The sequence below is a fragment of the Trifolium pratense genome, linkage group LG3 (genome assembly GCF_020283565.1).
Source record: "Trifolium pratense cultivar HEN17-A07 linkage group LG3, ARS_RC_1.1, whole genome shotgun sequence".
Lineage (NCBI taxonomy): Eukaryota > Viridiplantae > Streptophyta > Magnoliopsida > Fabales > Fabaceae > Trifolium > Trifolium pratense.
In genome coordinates this window covers 2,932,551-2,945,099 of record NC_060061.1, presented here as the reverse complement: position 1 = coordinate 2,945,099, position 12,549 = coordinate 2,932,551, and the positions used below count along the sequence as shown (strand labels likewise).

Sequence of the window (12,549 nt, the reverse complement as noted above, 5' to 3'; positions counted from 1 at the left end):
GTCAATTTGCATATGGAGTTTTCTGTAAAAATTAGGTGTTCAACTGAAGTTTGATGCAGGAACTAGGATGGAGGAAAAAAGTTCGCCAGAGACATTTCGAGGCAGAGTTCCGGGAAGGATCCTCCGCCATAATCTTTGAGTTTTGATTCTCTATTTTAATCTGAATCTGAGTTTATTTGATCCTCTCTATTCAAGTGTAGAAATCAATAGATTTACCAAAATTGTATTTATTATTTTATTTATTTAGGACGAGTGTTATGAATGACCTCAAATTAAAGTTTTTTCATTGACAATTAATTTTTTAAGTCTTTCTTTGTCTATATTCGATAAATATGAAATCTTAGTTTCAGAGTTGAAATCAGAATCAATTATAACATCAAATTCAATTATATTAGAGAACATCTAAACATACGAAGAAAGTGTACAATATAAAATTTTTATTATGGCTTATTGTGGACATTCATAATCTAAGGGTGAAAATAAGTGTTTCACGGTGGGAGACCTATTCCACTTTACCACCTTATGAACTAAGTCTTTTGAATTCTTCCAAAAAGAGATATAAAAGAATCCTAAAAAGATAATTAGGTTAGTTGTATCATGCTTTAACTTCAAAATGGTCATTGCAAATCTGCAATGTGTATTAGTTCATATATATATCAACTAACTAAGGTCTAATTAAACACAAATGGTAAGAGTATAACTTTCATCGACAAGGACAACATTTTCAATTTTCATAGTCAACAAACAAGGTCTTATTAATTATTGTTGTAGAACTCATGCTTTTTTCTGTCCATGAAAATTACCTAACTAGTTTTTTAATCTGATTTTCCACATTTGCATGCCATGTTTTAATTTCATGTTGAACTTGTATTGTGATACGTCCTTATCCTAGATTAATTAAGATAGCAAACCACATTAATTGTGTTGACAAAGAATATATATATGACTATGAGCATTGTAGTGAAGAAAAGTTAGCTTAAACTATAAATGATAACTAGCTAGCCCGTGAAGCACACAACTGTCTCTAAAATAATGAAACCAAACTAGTCATAGTACATCCAATTTTTTGTCCCACCAAAACAATGCACTAGTCACTATAAGCACATGGTATGGTAGTGCTAAGTGCTCTAGTTCAGGCCTACCAAAATTATATTATAAAACTTTATGAATCTTGTGTCAAAGATTTCAACCCAGATATTAAAAAATGTGATTGAGAGGAGAGACTTCACTTCACTTCACTAGAGGTGATAAACCATGCATCATGTTATACATAAGAGATTAATCATCGGCAAAATCGGTCGATTAATAAAAAACATGTCACCCCAATTTCAATTTCAATTTCAATTAATAACTAAGAAAAATTACACCCCTAGTAACTATAGGCACCAAAGCTAAGATTGAAATTTACAAATGCCAAGATAGAGAGAGGATGAATCATTTTGTTCTCATTTGAGTTAATAAGTGGATAATAATAGAATGAAATGCATAACTATAACTAGTAAAAGAAATATTGGAGCATGAAATTTGATTGATGAAGATTGATCATACAATTCAGAGGAATCAACAGCAAGAGGCATTCCATCACTATTGAGGGTGCATGATTGTGGATCAGAACCATCAGGATTCAACATCAATGCACGAAGAACCAAAGTAACCGTGTGAATGTAAGCGTTCCTGTTCTTAGCTAGAAGCCATGTCAATCCCATTAGTTCACAATCTTTGTTATGTATCTTGGTTGTTCTATCTCCTGATTTGCTTGAATTTGAACTCTTCTTTCTAAGCTGTATATATAAGCACCATTATTATTTCAATTGGATAACCACATTAATTATTCTGCATAATAAATAGGTTTGGTTTGGTGTAACATCCTTTCAATGAAAAATAGTCAAAACTGCACATGATCAATATTGAATATTATGTTATGCTATGATTAATTTATTTTTTCTCAAGTAATACACTAAGTCGTATCTTCAAATGCAATAAAAAACAACAACTCAAGTTCAAGTTTTTTTAATAATAACTTTGGATTCTGAAACAGTGCATGGATTTTATACACAAGCAAGGGACACTGGGACAGCGTTTTTGTAAATTACTACAAACTATAAATCAGAAACAGGAACGATAAATCCAAATGTGGCTACAGAGATGTTGTCATCTAATGCCAGTAACTTATTCCTTAAGTAGGAAATGTGAATCAAAGGAATGGACGGTAATATTTCACTTTTACTCATTAGCAGTCAAGAAAAAGATCGTCCCCGTGAAAATAACTCAATTGGTATGGACATTGCATTTTATATTTAGGGATGGAGGTTCGAACCCTGATACTTCCACTTATCCAAATGTGGCTACAGATGTTGTCATCTAATGTCAGTAACTACGAATTAAAATTGACAGTTTGGAATCACTTTGAAATTGAATTTGAAAAAATCACATTGACACCATAATTTTTTATGAATCCACAGTGTAACTTTTTTCAAAATTACGGTGGTTGTCCACCATAAACAACCACCATAATTTCATCAAACTCACCACCAATCCAAATATGTAAAGAGCTGCTTTAAAATTGATTATGATGTCTTTTCATTTAAGATACAAAACTCTTCTTTTAAGCAATAGCTTGTTTTGCACATTGGATACTATTTAAGTCATCAAATTTTGTGATGCAATCTTTACAAGAGGTTAACAAAATAGATAAAAAAAAAAAAAAATGACATCAACAATCTAAAAAACTTCCATTTATTCTGAAGACTCAGATAGTGACATTGCATGTTTCAATCTATTAATAGGCACATCAGATTCAAATACCCTCATTCATTTATTTAACTATGGTCTATTTCTTCTGTTAATTAATTAAGGTTCTTTAACTAAAATTATAGTGTGAAAAGACAGACATTTCCCCCAATTACCAAGCATGAAGCTTGAAAGTTTCAAATGAAGATGAAACCTTGTTGAATTTTGAATAAGATCCAAGTAAAAACAAGTGCATAAGAAAGGTAAAAAGAGCAAAACAATTTAACAAAATCAGTATTTTTCACATAAAAGTTACTTACCGAATAGAGACTATGCAAGCACTTAGAACAACCTCCTAGACCAGGAAATCCATTTGTACTACTACTACTCAAGCAATTTGTCTCTAATCTCTTGACACTTTCATCTCCAACAAGATTTCCACTATGAGTAAGTTTAAATGATTCAGGACAAGTCAAAGGGTGAAGCCTAATACCACAATAACAATAAACCAAATCACAAGTCTCATTTGGTTGAAAAAGTTGAATTCCTCTAAGTTTCAAAGCCTTTCCCAAATCACTCTCACATGTTTCAGAATCATCTGGTAACAAAGGCATATCATAAGAAGAGGTGTGTCCATGTTCCAATCCTCCACCAAGAGCAGTTGCTGAATAAGCAGAATAGAGCCAGGCAGCAAGAACAGGACAACATCGACTACTACGGTGGAGTTGATTGTAATGATCAGAATCAGAAGAAGCATGATGTTTGTTGGATTTAGAAGAGCATGCGTTTTTGATTCCATTGAAATGTTCATCTGAGAGACTTAATGGACATCTTGCAACATCAGCTTGTTCTGGGAAGGCAGGGATTGTTAATCCTTGTGAAGATGATGAAGATGGATTTTGTTTGAGAGGTTGAATTGTTGCTGCATCAGGTATAGGGACAGGGAGAGATAGATTGGAAGGAATTATGAAGAGAGTGAACAAGATGAGAAGTGTCAGTGTCATCATCATTTTCATGGTGTGTGTGAGTGAAGTGAATGAGAATTCAAGAAAAGAAAGAAGAGAATATTTTTGGTGAGGTATGGGTTTGGTTGGGTTGGGACAGACTCACAAGCAAAGGGAAGGGAAAGGAGAAAATAATAAAGAGGGTGTGTGGTGTGGGGTTCAGCTAATTGCTATTGCTGTTGCTATTACTAACTCAGTAAAGGAAAGTTACTGGTACTAGGGAAGGGATTACTGGGATGGAAGAAAAGAAGTTGATTGAGATTGATGATGATGATGTATTCTTTTTCAGAATTTTTACTGTCTAATTTTATGTTCTTTATCTCTTTTTCTTGTCACTTTTCAAAACTGTTATTGTTGTCACATAATTAAGTAGCCTAATTCGAGTATATTACATGACATTTGTGTTTGAAAAGTAGCCTAAAATCAACAACTCTACATAATATATATGGTGGCAAAGAACAGAACTTGTACTTGAAAATATATGTAACTTGAAAATGGTAACAATTTTGGCTAACCTGCCGGATCAACTAAGTTAAGCAATTTTATTGAACTTTGAAAAGAATTCTATTAATTAATATACTTGAGTTGAGTAGATATGTCCTTGCTAATTTAATCATGAATTAGTAGCATGAAATCCGGAAATTTTCCAATATATATTCATGAAGCTGTAATGTTATGTTAGATTCAAAGGCTCAGTTTACAAAGTAATTTATGGTTACTTATTAGTTGATGACTTGGTTAATTCTATAGTTCCAATTTAGTTAGTACTAGAACTAGAATACATTATTCGCCTGGTCTGTAGGGATGGCAGAAAAACCCAAACCCGTGAGACCCACCCGAACCCAAACCCAAGTCAACGGGCGAAACCCGAATTGACTGGGTTTGGGTTTGGGTTTGGGTGACACCCGAAAATATGGGTGTGGGTTTGGTATCACTCAAACCCACACCCGAAACCCATACACCCACCCGAAACATGTTAAAATTACCTAAATACCCCCACATATATATATAAGTGTAAAAGTAAAATTAGGTTTTTCACAAACCACAAACCAAAATTGTGTTTGAATTTTGCTTGAAAGTTGGAAGAACTTAATTTTGGTTTAGTTGTAATTTAATTTTTTGAAAGACTATTTTGTAATTTTAAATTCCCTTGTAATTTTAAACTTATGTTTTTGCTAAGTGATTGACAATATGTTTAAATTCCATTGTTTTTGCTTAAATTTACCTTGTTTTGCTTAAATTTGCAACGTAGTACAAAATGCGTTGTGGGTTTGGGTTTGGGTGTAAAAAACCCGAACCCAATGGGTGTGGGCGTGGGTGTGGTTTTGCCACCCGAACAGATTTGGGTTTGGGTTTGGGTTTGGGTGTTGATTTCGGGTGTGGGTTTGGTATCACTCAAACCCGCACCCGTGGGCGCCCGTTGCCATCCCTACTGGTCTGCAACCAATATTTTATGCTTTTGAGCGTCTCATATGCATAATTGTGTCCCCACTCCCCACCCACAACCTGTGAAATATATATACTATTTAAAAAGAGTGCAAACAAGAGACATAAAGATCGGATAACAGAGTTAAATATGTGATAAAAATAAGCTAATTAACCACGTCATAAAAAGGATAATCAAAATTAACACATAGATTATTGTAAAAAATTATGTTTGTAAGTTTACTAAGATAAAAAAGTCTTTTTCTTTAACTCAAAAAATAAAATCCATTCTAAACATAGGCTTAATGTATTTTTGACAGCTATATCTTGTTGAGTAAAATCCATTTCACCTTTGATGTTGAATGAATAAAAATGTACTTTTTCTTCTCAATAATATAATCACTATCCTAAATTCTAAACCTAATTGGTGCCCAGCCAAAAAGTAACAAAAAGAAAAGCCAGCTGTTGCCAATGTCATTTGATTATTATATGATATATATATCCAACACCCCATGATGGGCTAGCCTTAAGCTTTTTGTTTTTTCTTTGCTTTACGTTCACTATTTACTCCTCTCTCTATATTAGTATGTTAAAAGTTTTTTTTCCTTCGAAATCGAATCGATCATTTATGTTACATTCTATTTGCACGGTTAATCTTTAAGGTAATGTTAAGTTACATTTGTAACTCTTTTTAAGTTTGACTGTTTTCCTTCATTACTACAATGCGATGTTTAAGATTGAATATAAGCTATTTTGCTACTAAAGAAGGTTAACTGACACGTGGATAAATCTTAATTATCAGATTTTCAGAAATTGTACCTGTGCTTTAATAGTTGTAGAGATTGTAAACAAACTTAGGGGTTTGATGGATGATTTTTAAAGGGTTATTGATGGACCAAATTCTTGTAGACCTGGACAAACATTCCAATACTTCAAATACTTCCAAATGTAACAAAATATCAATTCATCATGGAATACAAAGTATATGTTTGTATTCATACATACATACATACACATACGGCTAAAAATAGACCAGGGGCAGCTAGACGATATACATCGATGATGGGTGGGCCGCGTTCAAGGGATGAAGAAGGCATAGGGACGGACACAAGGTGGAATGAATAAGGATTTAGAATGGTAGCAATCAAAATTGCATTTTCAAGATGTATAATGTATTTTTACATGTTAAACTTTAAACTGAATTTATGATGTCGATAACTAACTAATTATCTATGTAGTATATTTGTGTTTGTTTTACCTTGTCTCTATTGTTGGAGGAGTGGCACGCTTTGCTTTGCAGTCTAATAAAGCTGCTTAAGAAGGCTTAAAGGTAGCAAAAGCCCGACTCTTTTTCAATTATGAAACTTTAGTTTCATCAACCCCTTTAATTATTTTTTTGACTGTTTAGTTTCATCAACATGTTAAGTCGTTTGTCATGTGAACCCATTTACTCTAGTCTAGTCTATAGTTATTGCATCAACATGATACTTTTCCTTTTATGTACGTTAAAGTTACTTTTCTTTTTTGGTTCAAGTTGGGGAGGGGTGTATCACTATAAAAGGATTCAGATTTATATATAGTCACAAAAAAAGGGCAAATGAATGTTCAACAAATTCGGATTCTCTACCGTTGAGGTCGAGATTGGCCAAAGAGTCAAACACTCAAGCTTGACCTTTATTCTCGCATCCTCACGTTAAAGTTAGTGGGTTTCGAGAATGTAGAGAATAAATTTTCATAAATACATATTAGTTATAGATGCGTTACTAACTCAAGTTAGCCGAGATGAAGATTTCATATCATATCTTTCTTGATTTAGGTTCAAACATTAGGGTCGGCCCAGGTCGGGATCCCCTCATCCCCACATTCACATGGTTAGTTAGGTTATTGACACCAAACAGAATCATGACATTTTTTTAAGTTAAACAGTTTGGTCAGAATTTTATCTTTTCTGTTTAGTTCTATGAATGAACGACTGCAGGCTGCAGCTCCTCTCCACAACCACAATGGTAAGTAAGAAACATCACACATGATTAAAGTCTTTTCCATGTACTATACAGTACAGCTCTTTTCTGAATTTATTTGTATGGATCATGAGAAATGCTTGTGTCCCTCTCAGACAGCTCATATCATTCCTTGGAGCAAAAATGTTGTCTTTCAAACCATAAAAAGACAATTATTAATGATTAACATTATCTCATCTAAATTTAGCTATATATTCGATACTTAATTCAACATTATCTCATCTATATGTAACATTATCTCATCTATAAGTGTAAAAAACTACTAGTACACACATAATTCAACAAAGTTCAATCAACAAAAAACATGACACTAATTGGAAAAAAGGTACCTGGATAATTTTCTTACTGAGTCAGTCAAGACTTTCCTTTTTCATACTTTTCAATCTTACCAATTGAAAAGAAAAGTGGTACCTCAATAATTTTCTTCAGACCGTAACATATTAGCACAATTAGACCCAATACAATAGAAAGATCTTAAAAGCACCTTAGAAAAGGAGGGGTGAGGGAAAATGGAATGAGCTGTCTCAGTCCCAACCCCACCATAAACATTACATACTACTCTTTTGATAACTATTCAGCATTATCAATTACATTGTTGATGAGAGTCTCTATTTTAATACATTGTTATCATTAATCAACCACCAAAATTGGGTTTTTTGCCAACTGCCAAATCTGGTTTAATTAAAGAAAGTATTCAATTCACAAACATAACACATGTAAGCATATTTAATTATTTTTGGTTTCACTAATTGTTCATCATTTATTTTTTGGATATGAGTTAACATGTGTCCTAAAAAATAAAAGTTGTGTTGAAATGATTGATCACACATTTTTCAAGTCAATATTTTGATATTTAGTTTACTAACACTTGCCCTAAGGAAACACTTCAATGGCTTCTTCCACTATAAAGGGGAACAAAAACCCCTTGAGTTTTGTATGTTTTGGCATGAAATCTTTTGGGAATCATGAGTATGATTTCTTTTAAGAAAGATTGACATAATAGTATTTTTTTAGTGAAGCTAATTATGAACCCAAGTAATCATCATCAATGAAATGAAAATATAATCAATATATAAACACAACTCAATTATTGTGTCCTGTTTTGTGTGATTTTTGCTACAAGTGTTATATCATATCCTTCGATCTATAAGTCCTAATTACGTTAAATAGAAAGTATATTTGATGTCCATGGCCTCCATGGCCTAGAGCAGCTGTATTAGTAGAAGTGTAGAAACACAGAAGTGAAGTATGGTGCATGCCTTTTGATTTTTATCGTATTTTTCTTGTAGAAACACTTCATACTCGTATACAGATGATATTATACAAAGTTCTCAGAACTATCCAAAGAATAGTTGCATAAACTCTAGACTACATAGCAAGAATACTAATCAAATTATATCACTGATTTTTTATTAACTCATGAATGATATGGATGCATGTTTCACACTTTCACTTCATATGACCAACATAAATAAATTTCCTTCAAGATCAGAAATTCTCAACATTCAACCTAAAACTACTCATCCTTTCCATAAAAACAGATAGCCCTTTACCATGTGGCAGTAGCAGACTCAACAGGAAGGAAAATATTCAGGGCTAGGATTCGAGGAAGTAAGCATTCAGATGCTTTAGGATCATCTTTCGCAATGAAGACCATGGCAATAGCTCAAGATGACAGTGTATATAAACCACACTCCTGGATTGTCTACCTTAAGCCTAATTAGTTATAATCTATATATTTCTTAGTGGAGGCTCAACAAGATTACTGTTTAGTTCTTGCTAACATTGTAGTAGTTAACTAACCCCCATTCAACACTAGAGAAGTTGTGATCACGAACATGGATTGCATGGTTCTCCTTCACATCAAGGAAACCAGAATCTCCAAACTTGTTCCATAAGCAATGCTAAAAGTTTTGTGCTAAATTATGTATTCATGTTTTCTGATAATGGGTCCACACACACACACCACATCAGTAGTATAGTTAGAAATACTTTGGAGGCTTCTGTGGGAAACCAAGGGAGTCCCTTGGTTCTATTGATTGAAGCAAAGAATCTATCTACACAATCATATATCCCTTACTTACACAGGTTCTGTTAGTTTCACAATTAAGGCTTATAGTTGTTACTATTTTGCAAAGTATATAAAATCAAATGTCTGTCCTATCCTATGAAATGCACAATCTTGTTCATTCAAATTCAAATTCAAATTGAGTGAGTAATAACAATGCACAAAACACAAAAGGATCGCTTTAAGTAAGATTTAGTAAGCATAAAGAACTAAATTGTCTAAAAACTGTGAATTGAGACAATTCACCAGAAGAACGGTTACTACAAATGAGTGAGTGAGTGAGTAAATGACAAAATTAGAAAGAAACATGATGATAATCAATCAACTACAAAGTGGGCACAGAACTAACCCATTTTCATTACAATCACTACATTTAACAACAACAGCATTCCCCTGTTTCTGTTTATGAAGAACCATCTTGCAACTTCCATTACATCGAAAACAAGGCAAGAATCTCATATCACCACAACCCTCACAAACACCACCAACCACTTTTCTAGGCAAACCTTGAAGAACCTCTCCCAACAAACCCTCTTCCACAACCTTCAACATCTCTTCAGCACCACCAATGTAGAAACCCTTTACAAACACTCTCGGAGGAACCACCGTAGCTTCCTTCCCCTTCAGAAGTTCCCTCAGTTCCTCTTTAAACCCGCTATCCATCGACACGTCACGCTCACAGATTTGCACGCCAAACGCATCAAAAGCCGCTCTCACCGCATTGCAAGCCTCGAACGTTCTTCTAACGCCTCTCAACGTGGTCGTGTAGATCACCACTTTTTTCTCTCCGTTAGGTGGACATATTTTCTCGAACCGATCCGAGAGAGTCGAAACGGGTTTTTTCAAAGCAGGGTTTCGATTAGGGTTGGAGTTTTCTTTGTGAGAGGGTGGTAAAGGTGAGAAACGGAAGCTTTCTGTGTCGAGACCTTCCATGAGTTCCCAAGAGTTGATGATTTCAGGTGGTTCGGAGCGGAGGGGTTTGATGGAGAAACGAGAAGGTGGTGGTGGAGTGGTGGTGGTGGTGGTTGGATCGAGGGTGTTGAGAAGGCCATAAGTGGTGGAAGTTAGAGAGACGATGTGGTGGCCGAGTGCTGAGGTGGTGAGTTGGCCTAACTCGTCTTCGTGGTTCAACAGATTTGAAGACACGCAACCCATGATGATGTTACTGTTTCTGTGTTCTCTGCTAATTTGAAATTTGAATTTAGAGTGAGTGATAGTGAAACTAGGTAGTAGTAACTGCTAAAGAGAAAGACAAGGACATTAATTATGACTTACTCTATCTATTTATTTTGCCTTTTTTAAATGAAAACCACAAGGTTGGTTCTTGCTCTCTCACGAGTCAAGTCACGTGAACCTTTTCTTTTCTCTTGAATATTTATCCCGCTCTTAATTTTCTACTATTCATAAGGCTATTTATTAGTATTTTTTTTGTGAAATAATTTATTTATTATTATTATTATTATTATTATTATTATAAATAAAGTATTTACAGCTTTTAAAGATTAGATAACAGGGAGTTACGACTAATTCAACACTACAAAATTGATACTTAAAGTGATTATTGTCACTTGTTTAGATTATTTCTAATGGTAGGTACTTATTTTTTTAAGTACCAGTACTTAGGATTTGAATCATCTCCAATTTTCTCTCATGTTTTTTCTCCTTTTGTATAATCCAATTGTTGATGTTGGTTGATTCTCTCTCTTCTTCATATATGATATATCAACCATTGGAGAGGATCTAAATCCCTGATACCTAATAGGTATTCTCATTGAAGCAAAACACAAAGAGTACCTAATAGATACTGGTTCAACAATAAGAAGTGGTACATATTTTGTTTTTGTGGGTCCCAATTATAATGATGTATTGTTATTGGTGAGATCCATTTAAAACTGTTTAAGAGATGTTGGGTTAGAGGGATTGAGTACTCATTAGAGCATCCACAGTGGAGCTACTCATTTTTGAGTACTTAACTGAGCCCTACATGTACACATCACTTATTTATAATTTTTTAATAATAGTATCTAATAGGTACTCAGTCCCTCCAACACATCTTACATCATTATAAATGAGTCCCACAAAAATTATATAGGTACCACTTCTTATTGTAGAACTAGTACCTAATAAGTACTCATTTATGCTTTGTTTCAATGGTGGTACCTATTAAGTACTACTATTTAAAAAATAAGTACTCACCATTAGAGATGGTCTTAGATACTAATATTAAAAAATTATAAATGAGTGATGTGTACACGTGGAGTACAATTAAGTACTCAAAAATGAGAATCTCCGTTGTGGATGCTCTTATAAACTCATGTTCATGTCAACTCACAAAAGAAAAAAAAAAGATAAGGTTGACGGCGTTCAAACTCCGACTCTTTCATTTATATGTGAGTTTATAATGACTTTGTTATTTTGTCTATCAATAAATAGAAAATATTCCTTCCGATAGGATATTGAGTGGCTAGAAATTCTACCTTGAATAAATGGAGTACTTGCCTCACACTCTTTCAGGATCACAGTTCAATGTTCGCTAATGTCCAAAAGAATTAAAATACCCATGTAATTAAAAATCAACACTTTCTTCGGTCTCTCCCCCAGCGGGTCCGAGACTTCTATATGAAAACTCTCTTAAAGCTATGGAAATGTACAATCGAACAATCGGTCAAATATGCATGTAGTCCCATCTCTTTATGATCTTTGGGCCTTCCCGATATTAGATATTCCCGGCACATAAGCATATTCATGCATAATCCTCAAATAAGAATTTCCTCTCTCCATATATTGGTAGGGAAGAAGATTCTGCTAAAGTAATGTTATCTTCCCTGTTGAAAGTTCAAAAGCAAAAAGTAATTTCAATAGTTAGCATTAGTCTTCTAGTAAAGGAAAAAGCATGAACTTGCTCTAAACTGAGAACTTTCGGACCTTGGTTAATATGTATATAATATGATGTCTCTGTGTAGTACTAGGGGTTGGAGATTTTATTGTAGGATGAGTAACCCTCAAAGCTGCTTCAAGCAAAATGATCAAAAAATTGAGAAAGCATGTTCTGACAATCAGGATGTTTTTATATCTTTTGCATTCGACACTTTTGACTTTCTAACACCAGAAACTGTAAATCTTTTAAAAAAGTTCAAAAAGTCATGCATAGTAATATTGTGTCGCATAGGTCGATGAATGTAGTTTTTCAAAGATTGAATTTTGCTATCCAAAAAGGTTTGCCAACTTGTTGTCCGCTAATCTTTGTTCATATGTAATTATTAGTAATTATTATATAATTATTCAGTTTTATTTATTATTT

The 12,549-nt window shown here is 33.7% G+C and overlaps 2 protein-coding genes across 2 annotated transcripts; both read right to left on the bottom strand.

Moving 5' to 3' along the window:
- Positions 1 to 999: 999 nt before the first annotated feature.
- LOC123917683 (uncharacterized GPI-anchored protein At4g28100) lies at positions 1,000 to 3,941 on the bottom strand. The gene is made up of 2 exons (XM_045969471.1): positions 3,051 to 3,941; positions 1,000 to 1,781 (listed from the first exon to the last, which is right to left on the bottom strand). The coding sequence occupies exons 1-2, from the start codon at positions 3,744 to 3,746 to the stop codon at positions 1,455 to 1,457; spliced, it is 1,023 nt and encodes a 340-aa protein (XP_045825427.1). The 5' UTR covers positions 3,747 to 3,941; the 3' UTR covers positions 1,000 to 1,454.
- Positions 3,942 to 9,380: 5,439 nt separating this feature from the next.
- On the bottom strand, positions 9,381 to 10,502 carry LOC123916336 (uncharacterized protein At5g39865). The gene has a single exon (XM_045967773.1). The coding sequence runs from the start codon at positions 10,401 to 10,403 to the stop codon at positions 9,570 to 9,572; it is 834 nt and encodes a 277-aa protein (XP_045823729.1). The 5' UTR covers positions 10,404 to 10,502; the 3' UTR covers positions 9,381 to 9,569.
- Positions 10,503 to 12,549: the final 2,047 nt, after the last annotated feature.